Source organism: Meles meles, chromosome 14 (genome assembly GCF_922984935.1).
Source record: "Meles meles chromosome 14, mMelMel3.1 paternal haplotype, whole genome shotgun sequence".
Taxonomy (NCBI): domain Eukaryota; kingdom Metazoa; phylum Chordata; class Mammalia; order Carnivora; family Mustelidae; genus Meles; species Meles meles.
The window spans coordinates 20,864,390-20,885,879 of record NC_060079.1 but is presented as its reverse complement, the minus strand read 5'-3'; the positions used below and the strand labels follow the sequence as shown (position 1 = coordinate 20,885,879).

At 34.3% G+C, this 21,490-nt stretch overlaps 1 protein-coding gene across 1 annotated transcript in view; it reads right to left on the bottom strand.

Moving 5' to 3' along the window:
- COG6 (component of oligomeric golgi complex 6) overlaps positions 1-20,536 on the bottom strand; it is an 88,028-nt gene extending 67,492 nt beyond the window's left edge. Inside the window, exons 1-7 of the mRNA XM_045978229.1 lie at positions 20,339-20,536; positions 17,179-17,322; positions 12,900-12,971; positions 8,871-8,929; positions 3,706-3,817; positions 2,730-2,812; positions 2,292-2,362 (exon numbers count right to left, since the gene is read on the bottom strand). Of these exons, the coding sequence (XP_045834185.1) occupies positions 2,292-2,362; positions 2,730-2,812; positions 3,706-3,817; positions 8,871-8,929; positions 12,900-12,971; positions 17,179-17,322; positions 20,339-20,491 (694 nt within the window). The 5' untranslated portion in view covers positions 20,492-20,536. The remainder of the gene's footprint in view (positions 1-2,291; positions 2,363-2,729; positions 2,813-3,705; positions 3,818-8,870; positions 8,930-12,899; positions 12,972-17,178; positions 17,323-20,338) is intronic.
- Positions 20,537-21,490: the final 954 nt, after the last annotated feature.

Genomic DNA, 21,490 nt, shown 5'->3' with positions numbered 1-21,490 from the left:
TGGCAGTTTGTTCTCTGTATTTGTCTGTTTGTTTGTTTTTAGATTCCCATATAAATGAAATCATATAATTTTTGTCTTTCTCTTTCTGACTTACTTCACTTAGCATAATAATTCCCTCTAGGTCTATCAGTATTGTAAAAACTGGTAACTTTCAGTTGCTTTTATGGCTGAGTAATAGCTGATTATATCTATGTACACATCTTCTTTATCCATTCAGCTGACCTTGAGTTGGTTCCATATCTTGTCTATTGTAAATAATACTGCAATAAACATAAGGGTGTATATATCTTCCTGAATTACTGTTTTCATTTTCTTTGGGTAAGTATGTAGTAGTGGAATCACTGGATTATATGATATTTGATTGTAATTTTCTGAGGAACCTTTATACTGTTTTCCACAATGGTTGCACCAATTTACATTCCCATACATACTGTACGAGGGCTTCTTTTGCTCCACATCCTCACCAACATCTGCTATTTCTTGTCTTTATGATACTAGTCATTCTGAGTGATGTGATGATATCTCACTGTGATGTTGATTTGCATTTCTCTGATGATTAGTAATGTTGAGTATCTTTTCATGTGCTTGTTGGTCATCTATAGATTTTCTTTGGAAAAATGTCTGTTTAGTTCCTCTGTCCACTTTTTAATCAAATTGTTTTTCTGATGTTGAGTTGCATGAATTCTTCATATATTTTGGATATCAATCCCTTATCAGATATATCATTTGCAAATATCTTATCCTATGCAGCAGGCTGTCTTTTGTTTTGTTGATGGTCTCCTTTACAGGAATTAGGTATCTTAAGATGACTCCAAAGTCCTTAGGAGTCAGAAGGCCATAGTTTAGAACCACTACGTTAGGTGTTGTGGAAGCACAAAAAGAAAAGTGAGGCAATGTCCTTGTCTTTGAGAAAGTAGAAATCTAACTGGAGAGGCTAACATATACATATATTAAAAATTAAGTAGCAATGTACCGAATGTCAAATATTTCCAACAATTAGTGTTTAGAGATGCGAAAAGTCACGGTGATTTAATGTAGGCATGGAGAGTTCCGGAAAGATGCAGAACCTAAGTTCAGCTTTGAATACTGAAGTAGGAATTGAATTGAAAGACAGAAAGCCAGAAAACACTCCAAATAGGAGTAAACAGTGCAAACAAGAGAGGTAGAAAAAGAAATGGGTTTTGGACATAAAGAGTAAAATGATCAAGCAATAATTAAGTTTTCCACAGTCTAATACAGATATTATTAGTTTACTGCTTGTATGCCTAACTCCTTCCAACAGTCAGTTGGTAACACCTATTAAAATGTCAGGTACTTCTATCCTATCCTTCTGTCTTAACTGTCTTCTTGGTTTTGACAGGCAATTTTGTGAACAGATTACTGAAACATTTTAAAACTAAAATAAATAAACCACTTGTGGCAGCAAAATAATGGCCCTCCAAGGATCACTAATTCCTGGAACATGTGAATATGTTATAATACATAGCAAAAGGGACTTTACAGACAAAATTACGGTAACAGATCTTAAAATAGGGACACGATCCTGGATTATCCAAGAAAATTCAATGACGCAGGTCTTAAAAATAGAAGAGGCTGGCAAAAGAGTCAATCAGAGATACGATATGGATGAAGAGGCAGGAGAGATTCAAAGTGAGCGACTCAATCCATTATTGCTGGCTCTAAAGACAGAGGAAGAGGCCATAAGCCAAAGAATGTTGGAAGCCTCTAGAACTGGGAAAAGCTCTGAGTGACAGCCAGCAAGAAACTCACACCTCAGTCCACCCGACAGACTCAAGTTATTAAATTATGCCAACAAACTCAATGAGCAAGAAAACAGATTCTTCTTAGAGCCTCCAGAAATGAATGCAGCCCTGCCAACACTGTTAGTATGGTGACACCCTGTCTGATTTCTGACCTACAGAACCATGGGATAACAAATTTGTGTGTTTAAGGTCATTAAGTTTGTGGTGATTTGTTACAGCAGCAAGAGAGAAACCAATTCGCCATGTGTAAAACAGTTACTTAAATAATAAAAAATGCCTAATCAACTCTAAGATAAAGTAGGGCAGAAATATTGACTTTATTTTTTTATTCTCATTCTTAATCATACATAGAGCTTCAATGATAGAAGATGCTCATGATACACAGTATGTTCAAAAGTAAAGTTCGTTTTTCTTTTTAAGAATACTTTTTGGTTACTAAGATCAAAATATGGTATTAAAGGTCAGGTAAAATAACCAAATTGAAAACTAATATTCATGAATCTAGATTGTATGAAAGAAATCACTTACTTTGAGCCCACCGATAAAGCCTTTCATAAGCTGTTTCTTGAAGCAAGGCCATCTGTTCCATAATTTCTAACCTAAGAAAATTAAAGATTTATATTAAAGTTTTAGACAATAGCCACACCAAAGAATCTGTTTTGTTTAATTACAGAGTGATCTGGTTATAGCATATTAACGTTTTATCATTTATGGAATGATTTCGCAATAACATTTTTATGACTAAATAAATGCTGTCAAATTTTAATACTATCACTTAGATAGTCAAGTATTGTTTCGCTCTGTAAATATCAGGGTATAACCAACTCCCTCCTTATCCAAAGACACATAAAGATTAAATTCCTATTCACAAAATGTCATATTTTAAAAAGAACCTAGGACACTTTAAAAATTTTTACAAATATAAGGTTAGTAATGCAATTACGAATTGAAAAGGTTACTACTCACCCTGCCGTTTGCTGGTTTGTACGTAAGAGAACTTTGACATCATTATGAATCCGTTTTACTCTTCCCAATGCCTTGAAAAAATCCTTTAAAAGAATGCAACTTTAAAATGTCCATATTTCCAGGTGAAATTACATTACTCTAAATTGAAATATCTCTACAAGGGGGAAAAAAACCTTTCACTTACTCTAAAGAAACCTTCCTGTAACTGACCTCGACTTTCTCTAAATTTTTATACAAAATTTAACATATTTATTTAAATTTTAAAACATACATTAATTCAACGTCTGCTAGCACCAAGTAGTATGCTAGTTGCTGGGAACACAAAATTTATAAAGACAAAAATCTCTGCCCTCAAGAAATATATAGTCTAGTGAGAGAGAATACAAACCTAAAAATTACTATATAAAGAAAAACATGCCATGTATTACACACCTTATGACTTAACCATAGCTTTATCATTGAAGATGATGTTTTAGGTATCTTTACATACCTGTTCTTGCCCCCTAATCCAGAGTAGAATGTAAAGTTGGAGGCATAGAGGTCGCTCATAAATATATAGGAACTGACTGATTGTGAACTCCAAGATTTTTTTTTTTTCGTTTAGAAAAAGGTAACATAGATAACCAAAGCCTTTTTTTTTTTTTTAAATCAACAGATCCAGGATACAGAATTTAGAAAAGAAGCAATTAACAAGACTGAAAATGGTTGAAAAGGACTTAGAGATGAGGAGGAGTTTTCTTTATAAACTTGATACTCTTTGATTTCTTTAAAAAAAAAAAAGCTTAGATACTGCTTTGAATAAACAACAAACAAAAAAAGCCAAATTAAGGTAATTTAAAATGCATCTTAGTTTCTAAACTTAAAAAAATTTTTAAATCAAACTTTTAAGATGATAAAATAAAGCCTTAAAAAAAGTGATTTCTCTATAAATCAATATCTGCTATGCTTTAAATCATTGTAACAGAGAGCGAGATACCTCAGTAATAGGTCCTTCTCTAGTACCCCGGAGGAGACCCATTTCATCAGAAGTCAGCTGGAACTTGGATAAGAAGGCATCTGCGACTTGCGCTCTTATTTCTAATCTTTGACTATAATTTTAAAAAAGCAATAAAAAAAAATCAAGCATGCTGTGAATTTGTGTCACCTAAAACAAGTTACACCTCTGACATAACTTCTTAAAACAAGTGTGAAAGATGCTCAACATCTTTGAAAGCCTCATTTCTGCCTCAAACATTGGAAGCTCAGTAGGCATGTAGGTAATAAAATGAGCTGAACTTGTTCTACCTCAGATACCTGAAGACAATAAAAGGAATTAATCATTATGCAAAAGAGAAGAAATAAGTTCACAAATGATCCCTGCACAGCAAATTCTCAGTCACTGACATGTACTTGAATTATTCATCTTGTAATAAACAAGGTTATCCTACAGAAGAGAAATACGCCAATCTGCAACTGATTTTCTTCTCAGTGAAAAGTCCTTTGCTTCTGAGGTTCGCACATGAAGTACATAGCAACCAAAAAATCAGGTCTATTATTTTTTAACTTTAGATTAGAAACAAGAACTTATTTACCAATTCTTCATAAATTCATAAAAGCACTTCACTTTTGTCTTCCCCACTTTTTCTGCATGATACGGTGATAACAAGCCTTTTAAATTACATTATCTGGAGGCAACATGTCTAGACTAGGTTGATAATTAAGAAAAGGCATGCTCTCATCTGGAATCTTGTCTGCAAGGACCTGAAGGACTGAGTCGAGTCACCATCTAAAAGCAAGTTGAGAGTACAAACTTCCTGAATGAATTTCAACATTCCTGGCTTCTCTATCTTAGATTTAAAGAGTAATAAAATTGTCTTTCACTAGCAGTATTCACAAGGCAGTAATATTCCACAATTTAATAATATTCAAATGAGAGTGAACAAAATAAACATGAACATTTTATGTTTAGAGAGTACACTGCATCTGCCATCTTTGTTTTGTAGTATGGTCGGGTTGTGAGGTATTAAATTCACTCAAATGCTCTGCAATAGTACAGCAAGTTAGAAAGTAAAAGTCCTCTAGGTGGCAGTAACATTCTGTTTATCTCAAATAATAATGTAAATCACCCAATGAAATCTACATTAGATAAATGACCTATGTCCTTAATCATCTTATTATGGATATCAAAAAGTTATCTCAACAGGTTTTGTTTTATACTCTTAAAGCTCCAACCATTATCATACAGGATTAAGGTAATTATAAGAATTCATAAAATTCCTGGAGATTATACAGATCAATTTGACTAAAGGGTTTTTGATGCTTCTTTTGGATGTATGTTTTGAGTCAATTTATCATACACAAAGGAAATAAATTTCTTTAGTTTATAATTTACTTTTTTAAAAATCAAAGCTAGTATTACCCATCTTGATATTACTTCTTAATCATTAAATTTCACTGCAAATAATATTGTTGACTATTCTTAAAAAAAAAAAAAAATTTCATGAAATAAAGATTTTGAACCAGAGCCTGATCTATATCTACAAAAGACTGGTCCAAAAATATGTTGAACAATTGCCATACTGCTAAAACAAGGATTTGGTATCTCAAGATGAGAACTTTTTTTAAAGTAGTGATGAAATAAATTCTAATATATTTTTTAAATCATATTACTCTTTAGTGCACAATCATTCTGACAGAAAGCTACTGTAAGATAACCCAATCATTTGGTTTGGTAGCTTCTGTGCAATCTAATAACATTAATGTAGGGCTGCGTAAGAGCCCTAAGTCAGAGTCTGGTGTGACAAAAGATATATATGATACAGACTTCTCTCTCAACTTATATCATAACTGAAACACAGTATATTTTGGAGAGTTTTAAGTATCTAAATAAAATCATATGAAATTAATGTTCATATAAAGCATACAAATGGCTATTATAAATTAGAACTTCTTTGATGTGTTCATGCAATCACTGCATATTATATATAATATATAAACAAATATAGCAAATACATACTGTGAAAAAATATGCAGCAGATAAATATGATAAAGAACTGTATGTATTAACATAAAATGATCTACAAGACATTTTATAGATACAAAAAGCAAGTCCCCAAAAATATATAAACGAACTTTTTTAAAATACATATAATACACCCATAAATTAATTTTCAGAACATGTATTCATATATTAAGTATTTAAAATAAACTGTCTAATTAATCCTTATAATGATTCTTTCAAGCATTCCCAGAACATGATTTACAAATCTTATGGTGCTTCTTTTTTTCCCTGAAAATATGCCTCTGTCGTCTTTTAACTCCACCTTTTAGACTCCCCTCTACCAAATAATTTCAAAATAATAAGAAAAAGAATTTAAAATTGGGCAAAATATATAAAAGAAAACAAAAAAGATTAGGAAATATAAGTGGCATGACAAAATGAAAAAAATATTGATTCATCAACATTCTATAAAATGTAAATTAGAATTATGATGCTATTGTTCATCTATAAAATTGGCAAAATTTTTAATGACAATACCTAGTACTGACAAAGGAGACATTCTCATAGATTGCTGATAGAAGTGTAAATCAGTATAACCTTTTAAGAGAGGAATTTTAGGCGATATACAGGATATTTTAAGAAGTTTCTACCATTTGGGCACCTGGGTGGCTCACTTGATTAAGCATCTGACTCCTGATTTCTGCTCAAGTCATGATCTCAGGGTCCTGGGATTGAGCCCCACAAGATGAGGCTCAGAGCTCCCGGGCAGTCTGCTTGGGATTCTCTCTCTCCCTCTCCCTCTGCCCCTCCCTTTTGCACGCTCATGAGCACTCTCTCTCTCAAATAAATACATAAATCTTTAAAAAAATTAAAATAAAATAAAAAGTTTCTACCATTTGATTCATGAATTACAATTCTAAGAATATTTCCCAAGGAAATAATCTAAAATGCCCATAATGATTTAAAAACATTTGTCCAGTCATCATTTTTAGTAATGGAAATAATATCCAATAATTTAAGAATGCTTAAATACATGTTGGTTCATTCACAAGACGAAATAAAATGTCACCATTAAAATACATTTTTTTCTAAATAAAAGACAGAAAAATGAAACATAAAATATTAGGTAACAAAGTAAAATGAACTACACACATATATTCATACTAGGAAGAAATATACCAAAATGTTACTAGTAGTTATGTCTGTGTAGTGAAGTTACAGCTGACTTTAATTTTCTTCCTTTAAATTTTACATATATAAATGAGAGGAAGAAGATAAAGTCTACACTCTCTTGCCTGAACATATATGCTTCTGGAATATATTTTTAATGTATGTTTGTGCAAAACAGCTTTATATTTTTTTACAAACTTCAAAACCTGAATTAGTTCATAACAAATAACAAAATTACAACTATTAAACATTAAAATAGTAAGAAAGGATAAAAAAGTAAGTAACAGCTGAGGAAAGCCAATGCAGAAAGAAGATGTGCTGACAGGTTTATCTAATAAAGGCTTTGGAGGAGGATGGGAGGGTAATGTTCCTTGATGGCCGTCAGGTAGTGTGTTCGGCACCTGTGTATATCATTGAATCAGCGCGACAACCCTGTGACACAGATGCTAGTCCCTTTTTTCAGATGTGAAAACTGAGGCTGAAGGTTAAGAAGTAACTTCTACAAAATCAAAAATCTAATGAACTCTTACCCAAGATTCAGATTAAAATTCAGTGTTTTGTCTTCAAAGGTTACATTCTTTCCACTTTAACAAACTATACCTCAAAAAGAAATATATATTCACCAAAGATTATTTTTCTGAGTCCAAAAAGAAATCTGGCCGCTGGGCCTTCACAAGAGACAATAAAATGTATAATAAATAGTGACTTCAATAGCATTAAAAAAAAAACCAGAAGTATATTTATGTGGATATCATTTCCTGACTATCACTGAAATCCACCTTCCATCAACTAAATATCATAAAGAAATGTTAGTCGCAGTTCTATGAAGACAATTTTACATGCAGCTTTATTAGAGCATCACCTGTCACAATGACTGAACTTCTTCTAACCCAGTTGGGAAAATATTCATATCCTTTATGTATCTGTCTCAATAAGAATGTCACATTATCCAAATAAGCCTACAGAATTTCTATTTCTAAAGCTAATCACTTAACAAGGTTTCTTGCTAAAAGAAAAGGTAATATTTAAAAATGGAAAAACAACTCTCGGCCCGCTCCCAGGAATCTGTTATAATTTCTGCTATGTAATTTTCCTAAAATACCTTCTGCAAATGTTCACTTGGCACATCATATCTACAGCTCCTGGGATACTAGAATGTCAGAAATTTTCACTCCCAAAAGCATACGAGGCCAAACACTTCCATTAATTTACTAAAATAATAAACATGAATAATCCTTAGTTTTGAGAATATACAGATAAAAACACAAGGTTCTCATGTTGCCTCCTGTAGACATTATTCAGGATCCCATATATGCTACAAGCTCCAATATAATGCTTCTTTTTCAGTTTTTATTTTTATTTACTCAAAAATTATTGAATCTACAATGTATTAGGCACTGGAGACACAAAAAGAGGGTAAGAAATTGTCATCGTTCTCAATGAGCCCACAGTTTCATAGGAAAAGAGACAATCGAACCAAAAACTAATTACGAAAGATTGTAATACACACTAAAATACCTGAATCCATATTCTACTCACTTTCATTTACCCATTTATTCCGTGAACAAATATTAACATACCTATCTGTAAACTACCACAAGAAAAATGTATATGGTGAACTCTTAATTGTATCAGAGAGGATTAATCATAGCTAAAAAAATAAGAGATAATGAGTGTTGAAAAAGATAAAATTATTAAAACTCCAAAATCATCTCCATTTTAAAAAGCAATCTCTTTTAATTCCACAGCAAACAATAAACAACACACTGTCACCTCTGAGAATGAATAATCCCTCAACCCCAACATAAGTTTGATACTCTTAAATTATCATTTTATGTTTATTTTCCTCTTGGATAATAGCTCAGAATCTTATATGTTATATGAATTTTGAGTTACGTTTTTTATTATTTTAAGTCTGATTTAGAGTTACCTATAATTTTCTTTCTACTTAATCTCCAAGTTAATGAAGAGGTAGTTAAAGTAAAACTTACCTTTCAGCTTGAAGCTTAGTGGTTTTTACTATTAAATCTTGCGTCTGTTCTTTTGCTGCCTAAAATTATAAATACATCTAAATTCAGTATTTTATAACTTCAATAAATATATCTTTAATATTTTTATACTTCAGAAAATTAATAGTACCACTTACTGAAGTTCAAGCTCACAGCGTGAGAGATCCAGAACTCAGAAGTGTAAAAAAGGCCAAAAATAAATAAAATATAAATAAATAAATAAAAATTTAAAAGGCCAAGTAATTGACACAGATGTTTCAAGGCTCATATATTACCTTTACTAAGAGGAACCCATGCAGAGTTCTCAATACACACATAATGCTAAGGCTTACAAGGAAAAAGGTATCACGGCGCTAAGGGATTTAACCGTCTGTGATGTTTTTAGCGAAGCAGAAGTACTGGAAATGCAGCCTAAGAATGAAAAACGTGACTTCTGTTATGCACATGTGACTTGAGATACCATGAGACCTCTAAATGGAGTTGTAAGGTAAGTCACTAAAATGCTAGTGTGGAACTCAACAGAAATGGCCAAGATGGAGATAAGCATTTGAGAGTCAGAATATACAAATTACCCCTTATACAGGGTTTGGGGAAGATCAGAGACAGCCCTAACTAAAGGTCAAGTTCCTGACAAAGTTTTCTATTAAGTAATCTTTCCTCCCCCAAGCCACAGCTAAAAGGATCAGGAATCAAACCTGATGAAAAGCTATTCTATCCTACGATAAGGCAAGTATTTTAAAATGGATTGAAACAAAAGACAAATGTAGCTACTCAGATTCTCAAAGAACTAAACATAAGGCAGTTAGAAAAGAGAAGAGAAACAAATGGGTGTACGGCAGCTAGAGACATGGGGTCCATGTCCTGAAGGGACACGGAGTGAGCCAGAATTATGTACAAATAAAGCCATTATTAGTAAGTGGAAATTACAGTTGAAATATTTTAACTATGTGGTCTACCTACACAAGAACTACAGTTCTATAAATCTCTTTTCCTTAATGATTTTCTTAATAACATTTTCTTGTCTCTAGCTTACTTTATTGTTAGAATACAGTATATAACACAAATAACATATAAAATATGTGTTAACTGGCTATTCATGTTAACAGCTTCTAGACAAGAGCAGGCTAGTAGTTAAATATTGGGGAGAAAAAGTTATATGCAGATTTTTGCCTGTGTGTGGGTCAATGCCCCTAACCTCTGGCATTGTTCAAGGGTCAATGGTATAAAGTAGACCACACATACTGTGGAGGATCAGTCGTTAAAGATAGGATACCAGAGCAAATATGTGAATATATAGTTCATTTTCCTGCTGGAACACTACCATAAAGAGCAAAGCTTCTGCTGCTAATGTTTCTAGAGCTGCATTAGATCTACAAAGAAATCCCTACACTATGGTAACTTCTGGGTTCTTAGAGGCCTAATCCTCCTATAGTCCTTCCAATTGTCAATGAAATTTTCTGCCTCATTGCTTCAAATGGGCATCCAGTTCCACCCCCAACTCCAGTTGAGTCTGTGTTCCTTGCAACCAAACTATGTACCTAGCAAATAGTAATTTAAAAAAAAAAAAATAGATTTGAACCTACGTAATTCAGCAGATCAATAACTTTTAAGGAATGGAGTTAAACACAATGGCTCCCATGGTACTATTCCAAAATTATTACTCTTTAAACCTACTAATTTATTCAAATTCTTCTTTATCTTTCCTAATGTTGCTTTGCTTTCAAGATCACTGTCACCTTATTCTTGACTAATATAATTGTTTAAAATGTAGTATTCTCTCAATTCTAAAATATATTTACATTTTAGTATTTGTGAAAAAAGAATGCTTCATAAAATCAATTATATCAAATATGCTTACTAGCTTCTTTGTTTAGTCTGAGTCATTATTAAATTGAAGGTAGATCTTAAAAAAACACCATCTATTAATCACTTAGCTATGATACTTGCTTACAATGGTATACAATAAGAATTACGCATATTTCCTGACTTTTCATTTATAAATTGCAGTAATGATTCAAAAATTCAGTTTAGTAATAGCAGTGAAGAACATTATCCTAAAGCAATTTCCAATTTATCTTAAATGTTAAGAATCATTGTTTCTCATTAAATAATAAACCTATGCCTCTAAATGTTATTTATCCAAGCAAGTCCACAAAGGGATAAACCATGGCATATAAATAATTATTGATTGCATTTCTAAAAGTATCTTGTAATAATAATTTTTAAAATGTCCTAAATCTAAAGTACTTTGAAAAATATGAGCTAATTTAATTAGTCCTGTGTATAACATCCTAAAATGAAAAATAATACTTTTTTCTATAAATGAATAAATTAAAAATCTTTTATTCTAGAGTTGACAGTCTGAGTGGATACTACCAAGATTCCAAAAACACTATATGCAATAAATCAGTGCCAATGGATGAACAAAACTTTCAAAATCACAGATCTAATCCCTACTAACCTGAGATTCAAAATTGAATGTAAACAAGTAATATAAAATATTTTTAAATATTCAGTTTAAAAAGCTATGAAACAATCTTTTGCAAGTGATGAAAATATGCATCTTCATTATGGTAGCTGTTTCATGGGTATAGAATTGTCAAAATGCATTGTTTTGTATACATCAAGTGGATGCAGTTTATTATTGTACATCATTTTCCCCCAATAAAATTGATTAAAAAAAGAAAGAAGGGCTCATGCCATTATATGGAAAAAATAGGATTGGGGGGTGCAAAGAAAATACAAAGGACAAAACTAAAAAGGATACTTTGTGATTTAAAATACTTATAATCTGTTTTGAAAACAGCATGAAGAATAAAAATACTTTGATCTTTTGACATCTACAAATGGATATGATAAAAGGATAAAAATACAATTAAAGATAAAAATTTGAAAACAAGAGATACTGTCCCCCAAAAGAAGAACTTGAGTAATCCCATAAACCAAATTATAAAAATAATACTACAAAATAAATGCAGGAGTATATAATACAGAAAACCTTATAGAGTATAATTTGAGAAAAGGTATTAAAAATCATGGAAGCCAGAAAATGAGAAAAGGAAGTAAAGAAAAAAAGGAACAGAACAGTCAAACAAAATTACTAAGCAACAAAAGTAATATTGCAATAAATATAAAATGACAATAATAAGCAAAGATTTCATGGCTATTTAAGTATTATGTAATTCATAGAGACCTAAGGTTGAACAACAGATATGCCAATAATATCTGATACATTAGTAAGAGTACTGAAATTTAGTTAAGACTAGGAGAGCTAAAATTTTAGAGAAACGGGAAACTGGTTCTAGAGATAGGTCATGGAAGTAGCTTAGGACTGATCTGTGGAATATGCAAAGATTAAGGATTCTTCCTAGAATCACTGTAACTCTATAGTTCCAGGAGAATCTTAAAGGTGTAAGTTTGAAATAAATGTGAAGGTGGTAAACATAATCATGACTGACTCTTAGGAGGAATCCTATTCTCTTCACTATTCCAAAATTACATAAATGAGGATAACTAGGCTAAATCTTAACTCTGCAATCAAACTAGAATTTCAAACTGCTTTAATAAACCAATGTAGAATTACAGATATTTTCCTGAGATTTTTTTCTTTTCTTTTGTGGGGAGGCTGAGCACAAAACATAATTAAGGTTGGTCTGTATTAGGCATAGCTTTAGCCTGGACTTATTCCTAAGACCTTCTACTAAGGCAATCATTTCTGCTGGATTTGGGGGATATTATGGGATTGAAAGGTTTATCAAAATTCTATGCAGTTAGCTCTACACTGACAAGATCAAAATATAAAGGCATATGGAGTTAACTGAACAATATCAGTAAACCATCACCCCAAAATACTCATTTTTAGTTAAAAAAAAACAAGCATAATATTTACATTGGAACGTCCTATAAGACATGATATTTCAGATATCCATACATCTTGTAGATCTAGCTCACAATTTTTGAAAGCTTACTTTGAACCAGGAACTACAGTAAAATCCAGCTATTACACAGTACCTGTAGGCGACTTGTCATGTCTTGACAACAACTGCTCATTGCTTGAACATCTTCATTTATGCTTTCAAGTTCCTGAAAAGGAAAAAAGTACCAGCAAACATTACCTACGTTGTTAAAGAAATTCTCTTCTCTTAGCCAAATACTATTTTCATCTCATGAATATTTTTGTCAAAGCATGACAAAAGATATTATATTTAAAATTGGAAATAATTTAAAAGAATAACATCTAGTGTTAGAAAAGATGTAAAGAAATTAGTATAAGCTTTTTAAAAGGGGTGACAATAGGAAATGGCAAATGGTTAATATTAATACCTCTTCATTCAGGTGTACTAACACAGAGATTTATCCTACAGAATTAATCAGATAAGTGTGCAACAATATATGTAAGAAGATGATCAACACAGAGTTGCCCAAAACAAAAGGAAAATGTGAAACATTTTCTATACAATGGAACTCTGTGTGTATATCAACAATGACTATATATGTGTGTATGCGTGCGCATGCGCATGCATGTGTGTGTGTATACATGGATAGAAAGATGTCTAGGCAAGATTTTTAAAAAAGCATTATGAAACTATATATATATGTATGTGTATACACACACACACACACAGGGAAGTACACAGGAAAAGCCAGACAATACTGGCAAAAGTTATTTCTGGGTGATAGGATTATAAGCAATTGTTTTGACTTCTGATTTTATCTAACTCTTCTGTAATGAATTATTTTTTAACTTTTAATTAATAAAAATAAGCAAATATGAAAACCCAATAAACTAAAAATCGTGCCTCCTCTACCTTGTGGAAGCTTATCACATAGTACATCATGCCAGAAAGCTTGCAATTTTCTCAGTAACATTCTCTCCCCGTGTACTTCCTCCTCTAGCTTCCTCCAGGTACATGGGAATGTAACTGGTCCTTAAGATCTATCATTTATACTGTTACTGTATGTATCTTATCCATTTCTTTTCTACTACTCTAATAACTACTACTTCAGTTCACATCAATTAGTATTTCTTATGTGAAGTGATTTAAAAAAAAAAAGTTTTCCAACAGGTCTCCCAGGCTCTATACTTTTCATGAAACCATTCTCTAGTCCTTATTGAAGCAATGAAAAATATTATATGAGAAAATGATATCATAAAATCACATCTAGCTTCGTACTGCACTACTGTCTTCTTTTTCCCAATTTAATTTCAATTTGGTGTCACACAATTTGGTGTCACACAACAGAATGATACACAAAGAAGTTTCAGTGGTAGAAAATGGACAATCCCTTTCAACACAACACCCAGACCTTCAAATAGAAACATGACAGTCTTATGAAGGGATGGGCCAATCAGAGGGTAAGAGATAAAAAAGCTGCCCAGTGAGGCTATAAACAAAATGTGAGGATAAACCAGATGGAAAATCACTTATCAGAATATGAACATAAATCTAAGTTCTAGATGCAAGATTTTTATCCCTTCTTTCTATAAAGTACTTTGAATTATAAGTATCATAGCACCCAGTATTTTCAAATATTACTTTCTATACTTCATTACAAATAGCATATACACCAAATCATTAAAGAAAGTGCTAAATTGCTTTCAGGTGAACAGTAAAAAAAAAAAAAAAAAAGCACGATTTCAAAACATCAATTAATATTAGCAATAGCAGAAGCCTGAGTAAACTAATCTCACTATTCCCTTAAATCTCATTGTGTAACCTAATATGAATAGCACTATGATATTATCAGCCAGCTAGGTCAAGAATAACTACTCCTAATACTTTAGCCACCATAATACACCAAATGGACCTGATTTGTCAAATAATAAAAACTACATCTCTGAATATATGACTTCAATGCAGAGTTTTGATGACTGTAATTCAATGGCCTGTATGTTACTTAAAAAGTCTTTATTTGAACTTAGGACAAAGTATCTCTCCCCGCCCCCCAAATAAAATTATAGGCTGGGAAGTACAACTAGTGTATGATAAACTTCTTTAAAACTTTTTATTATGGAATATTTTCAAAAACATCCTAAAGTTACAAGAATATGAATGCCCACGTACCTATCACCCAGCTTCGACCACTCGTTTCATCTATTTCTCTACCCACTTTCTACCTCTCCTCCATCCCTTTCTCCCTCCTCCACAAACTGAATTATTTTATATTCATGATATTTTATTTCATTCATAAACATCAGTATATGCTTCTAAGAAGACTCAAAAAACATAATGCCATTTTCACATCTAAATATTTAACAATAATCTCTCAATATCAAGTATCGTTCCAATCTCCCCAGCTGTTCCAATCTTTAAATAATTACTGCAAGTCAGGAACCAACTAAGATTCACAAATAGCAACTGGTTGCTATTTCTCCTTTTTTTTTTAAAGCTATACAGTCTCACTTCTCCCTATTTTTCTTTTTTTTTTTCTTACAATTTATTTGTTGAAGAAACCAGCTCAGGGGCACCTGGGTGGCTCAGTGGGTTAAAGCCTCTGACTTCGGCTCAGGTCATGATCCCGGGGTCCTGGGATTGAGCCCCGCATCGGGCTCTCTGCTCCGCAAGCAGCCTGTTTCCTCCTCTCTGCCTGCCTCTCTGCCTACTTGTGATCACTGTCAAATAAATAAGTAAAATCTTTAAAAAAAAAAAAAAGAGAGAGAGAGAAACTAACCCATTTGTCTCTACAGTTCCCACAATCTGTATTTGCTGACTGCATATTTGTAGTGTTAACATAGTCCTCTGACCCCAGTAATTCCTATAAACAGGCAGTTAGATCTAGAAGCTTGATTATATTCTGGTTCAGTTTTCCGGCAAGAATTTTTCACAGGTGGTGTTGTATACCTTTAGTAGGAGTGACAGATACAAGGTTAACTGCTTTTTGTGAGGTTAGCTGCTAGTGACGACCAATGGCTACATCGATGGTGATCAACTAGGCAATTCTGTCCCCCGATGGGGCATTCGGCAGTGTTTGTAGACATTTTTGGGAGGAACGACTGAAGGAAAAGTGGTACTACTGGCATTTAGCGGATGGAAGCCAGGGATGCTGCTCAACAACCCAAACAGCAGAGGGCAGTCCCCACTTGTCTGCTCCAAAATGTAAAATACTGCCAAGCTGAGAAGTCTTGAGCTAGATCCATAAATTTAACAGTAGTGGCAAAAATCTTCTCATCTTCTATCACTCTTCCTTCATTTACTAGAATAAAGCTATAAAGAGAAGCCTCCCCTCGACAACCATTATGTAGTTGGCACAAAAGACAGGATAAATGCTTGACTCCTTCCTTTTATTTAGCACTTTTCAAAAGAAGCTGGTTCCTTTATATCCATCAAATATAACCAATGAGGGTTCTGTTTGGTTCTTAGATCCATATGAATTTGTGGGTTTAAATATGTTTAATGAGTTTTGTCCCCTGAGTTATTCTTATTGAGGCTCTAATCATTCTACCCCTGGCCAACAGAAGCTCATCAAATTAGCTCTAGAGTTCTTCTGCCACTTTCCCAAAGGTCTCAGGTAGCTTCCCTGCTTTCTGATATTTGTAAGATTGTTCCTTTCAGAGGGAAACAGTATTCAGAGACCACAATCTGCATGTGCTCTTGGAGACCCTTTCTATTCTTATGAACACTACCAAACTGTCCTTCCAACCTTCCAGATTTTTAGCCTCAGTCAATGAAATCTTTCTAAACATTTAAACATCCCGTTTATTAGTCACTGAAACTCTATATACACTTTCATACAACACATACAGAATATGTGATATTAATAAAATTAACAAAATATTGCATAAGTAAAATATAACAACATAATAAATAAAATTCATTTTTACCCTATGGAGAATAGTCTGCTCACTCAAGTATGATAAAAATATTACTTATGTTGAAAGTAACTGATCTTAATTAATCTGAAAATTTCATAATTTATGGTGCACTAAAGTAACTCAATTCTAATTAATCTTCAATGGAGAAGTAGTTATCCAAAGGAGGTTTATTCAGTAAGGAAAAATTTCTACTGGAAAACATTTAAAGAATTGTTTTTTCTTATTGTTAAAAAAAATAAAAATTTCTATGAGAATATCCTGGAAAAATGTTTGAACGTTCTAAGAAGCAGCATTAGTGGAGGTCACAGATTTAGAAATCCCACTAACTGAAGGATCTGGATGCTTCTGGCATAAGTAGTTAAGTTTTCTATTTGAACATGACATGTGAACTGCAAACATATCAACCTAATTCATAAAAATACTTAGGACACAGACAGTAAGTCCTCAGTAAATGTTAAAGGAAAAGAATTTACGTACTTCCTTCACCTCCTTGAAAATGCTGACAAATTCTTCATTGATGGCTAAACTTCTGCGTTCAATATCTCCACGTAAATTTCTTCGAGTCCGCAAACTGTTTTCAACAAAAAAGGTTGAAAGTGCCTTGAGCGCTTCCAACATCTCCTACATAATTGATAATAAAAGACAATTACTGGGACCGATTTTCATACGTTTTCCTATTCTTAAGTCAAATTTTAATGAAATCATTTTTGAATGTTTCCATTAAATAATCAAAAAATACCAGGCCAGCTTCACATTACTGAATATTAAACGTATTTCCAAAATATTATAAGCTACTTACTTGTACACTGCAGCATGTATACAAGACCACTCACTGCAGAATAGTTTGGAATTGTAAAGTTAGAAATGCCCTTAATGTCCACCTAAAGCAGACTGGTTAAAGAAATTATGACATAACCATTTTAACAAAGATGAAAATTCTTTAAGTACTTCCATAATACAAACTTCAAGACACAGCAAGTGAAATAGCAAAGTATAGAAACAGTTATAATACCAACTGTTAAAAAAGAAAGAGGACTATATACATACATACTTACTGGTGAATGTATAAACTATCTCTGGAAGGATATATATAAGAAGTAAGTATCGGGGTGCCTGGGTGGCTCAGTGGGTTAAGCCACTGCCTTCGGCTCAGGTCATGATCTCAGGGTCCTGGGATTGAGCCCTGCATTGGGCTCTCTGCTCAGCAGGAAGCCTGCTTCCTCCTCTCTCTTTCTGCCTGCCTCTCTGCCTACTTGTGATCTCTCTGTGTGTCAAATAAATAAATTAAAAAAAAAAAAAAAAGAAACCAAAGTCCTTTAAAAAAAAAAAAAAAGAAGAAGTAAGTACCACCTGTAGCCTCCAGGCTAGGAACTGAGTAACTGGGAGCAGAACTTAGAGGAAGGCCTCTCTGAGGTGACTTCTGAAATGAGGCCTAAGTAATAGGAAAGGCATCCATGGAGATAAAGCCGTTCACAGACAAAAAAAAAGCCGTGAGTACAAAGACCTGAAAGCAGCAGAAACGCCGTATGACTAAAGTGGTGGGACACTACTAAAGGCTTTAGGGAAAGGAGTAATGTAATGTGTTCTGTAGGTTCAAAAGTTTATTCTAACTTTGTGAGGAAAGCAGATGAGGGGCAGGGCAAGAAAGGAAGAAACTAAAATAATCCAAGCAAAGATTTGATAGTGACTTAGAACAAGCAGCAGTGCAGATGAAAAGGAGATATTCCAAAACTATTTTTTTCAAGGTAAAGCCTATAGGATTTGTTAATGAATTGAATGCATGAGGTGAAAAAAGGGACAAGAATCAAAAATTATTTATATGTATTTTTTTGCTTGTCTGGGTAAGTGATGTTCTTTCCTAACAGGGGAAAGCAGAACCAGTTTGGAGAAAAACAAGAGTCTGGCTATGTTAAGTTTTTATGATGTTGATCAGGTATTGACATTGGAAGTGTCATATAAGCAATGGACTAGACGCATCTGGAGCTCAGTAGAGATGTCAAGAACAGGGTTATAAATTTGAGAATCATCACCCTTTTTGTTACTTAAAACCATGAAAGTGGAGAGTTTTTTCCTACAGAGAAAATATGCATTAGAGGAGAGAAGGGAGAAGACCAAGCCCAGGATATCTAACTACAAATACAAATTCCTACACCTGAACTAACATATATTCTAAAAGCCTTACCCTTCTACCCTTCTGTTTCAGTTAAAATGTTATTTTGCGATATTGGCTGGATTGACAAAAATAGTAAAGCTATTTAAATTCAATTTAATATTTAAGAAAACACTACAAAGATTTATGTACCAAAAAAAAAAGGAAAGAAAGAAAGAAAAAGAAAAACCAAAAAATGAAGCCATTTCTTTTGACTATAACCTTGAAATGTCCTAGGCCTGGCTCAAAGAAGTAATCCCTAAAGGACGAATGAACAAAATCACATAGACAGGTGCAAATTACAGCTCCAGCAGTTATCGGTTATATGATTTAACCTTGTTACACTCTCTCGATACCTTACTTTTCTCTTGGGTAAAAAGGATTTAATATTATCTATATCACAGCTGTATTAAATGAGATAATAAATGTCAGTATTAGTGACATTAAACAATAAGCTGTATGATAAAATTAACATGTAATAAGAAATGGTAAGTGTAGGGCACTGTGCCGAGCACTTCAGATTCTCTTTTTGAATCCTCACAACACCCTGAGATAAAAGTTACAGCAGTATTCTCCACTTAGAAATGATGAAAAATAAGCTTAGAGAAATTAAGGGGCTTACTCAAATCATAATGCTTCAGTTTGATGTTGTATCCGGTAAGTGGTGGCCCCAGAGCCCCGTCTTTCTTACTGATTTCTTACACACAAATTCTTGCTGACAGCTTATTTTCAGTTACCTACAGATTTATCCGTAAAGTTCTCTCACTTCTACTTATATTTTTTCTTTACGGCATGACCAATTTACCCAAAGACTCAATGATACAGAAGAGATAACCAGCTACAGCTACAACAGAAGCTGGAAGGATGCGTTTCGGGAGGTACTTCGGTGAGGATGTGGACGGTTTTATCGTGTAAAGAAATACAGCATGAGCCCACATGTCACAGGCGGAGCTTAGCTAACAACAACAAAACCTAGTAGCACCCAGTATTTCATCTGAGCCCCGAGCAAGCAGTTCTTCCCCGCTGCAAATTATTTCAGTTGTTCTCCCCGTCGGTGGAAATACTCAATTATGCCTACCCCGGTACTCCAGCTCCTCCTAACCCCGATTCACGTTACCCAGTCTTGTAATTTACTCTTGCATGGTTTCTAATCCTGCCCTAGGCTCTCCTCTACCCCTGTTCGGACCCACGAACAGCTCCCGGGTAGGAGACTCCACCGTTTGCCTCCCAGAGCCAGAGCCTTCCAGGAACAGGTTTTCCAGATAGGGGGTGACACCCAAGACACCTCTTCGCTTTTCCAGGGGCTCCTCGGCCTCCCCCTTCTTACCCGTCCCACTTCGAATCCCGCGGGTTTGCAGTCCCCTCCACGGAAGGACGGAGGGACAGAGAGACAGAGAGATGAGGGAGTGGGTGCCGAACGGACACCGCCCCCGGCCAGGCTCAGCCCGCGGGCAACGCGGGACCCCAGGTCCTGCCAGTTCCGGTTACCTTGTCGTTGTCCAGCCGCGTCTCCAGAATCTTATTCAGCTTCCGCGACAGAGGGTTGCTGGTCTGCGCCGGGACCCCGCCTGCCCCATTGCTGAGGCCGTTGGCAGCCCCGGACGCGGGTACCGCCACCACTTCCCCGCTGCCCTCGGCCATAGTGTCGCAGGCCCCGCCCCCAGCTCCGTGGCGACCACCTCAGCCTTAGGCTGGGACCCACGCCAGCTGCGCGAATACTGCGCATGTGCGCAGCGTGCCGCACATGCGCCCCGGGTCCCGGAAGGCTCTGCCGGGACAGCCCAGCTCAGCCAGGTTGCTGGGAGGGGCGGGGAACTGTAGAAGTGAGGGGTAAGCGGGTGGATCCTTATAGTGGGAAGGGGAGACTGGTGGAAGATTTCGCGAAATGGTCTGAAATTTTAAATTATATTTAAAGTTTGGGGATTAAGATTTATGGGATTGAAAGGATTTCGTAATCCTGAATCTATGAAAGTCTAAGCTAAGCATGAGTAACGAACACTGACACCTGTTCCTGGCAAATAAATTCAGTAAAAGTTAATCCTACAGTAATTAAATTCACTTTACCTGAATTCTTTTTTTTTCAAGTATTTATTGAAGCATATTACATGCTAGGTACTTAGGTGGGTATTGGGGGATCTACAATATACGTCTGAGACAAAGGAGTTAAATGTTAAAAGACTGTGATGAGCACTCTGAAGGTGATGAAATGCAGTCAAAGAGAGTAGTGGAGGGAGGGTCCTCCTTTACCCAGGAAAGTCTGGTAAGGAGTTGACATTTAAACTGAGATTTGAAGGAAAATCTGAAACATGGGGGTGAAATTATTCTGAGGTAGGAGAAAGTGTAAATGCAAAGGTCTGAAAAGACAAGAAGAAACTTGGGTTTTCCAAGAATTGGCCAAAGCCACTGTAGTTGTAGAGTAACGGAGGACGAAGTGAATAGTAAGATGAAAAATGAAATCTCGGGAGAGTCTAGATAACAAATATCATGATTTTTAAAATTTCTTTTCTTACTTTTAAAAATCTGGATCAGAGTAAAATTTCCGAACTTCTTGTTTAGTATTTTTCTGAAACACTAACCATTTAGCTTTTGTCCTTAATTTACCTTTTGCCATATGTGTATGTGTAAATATAGATAGAGATA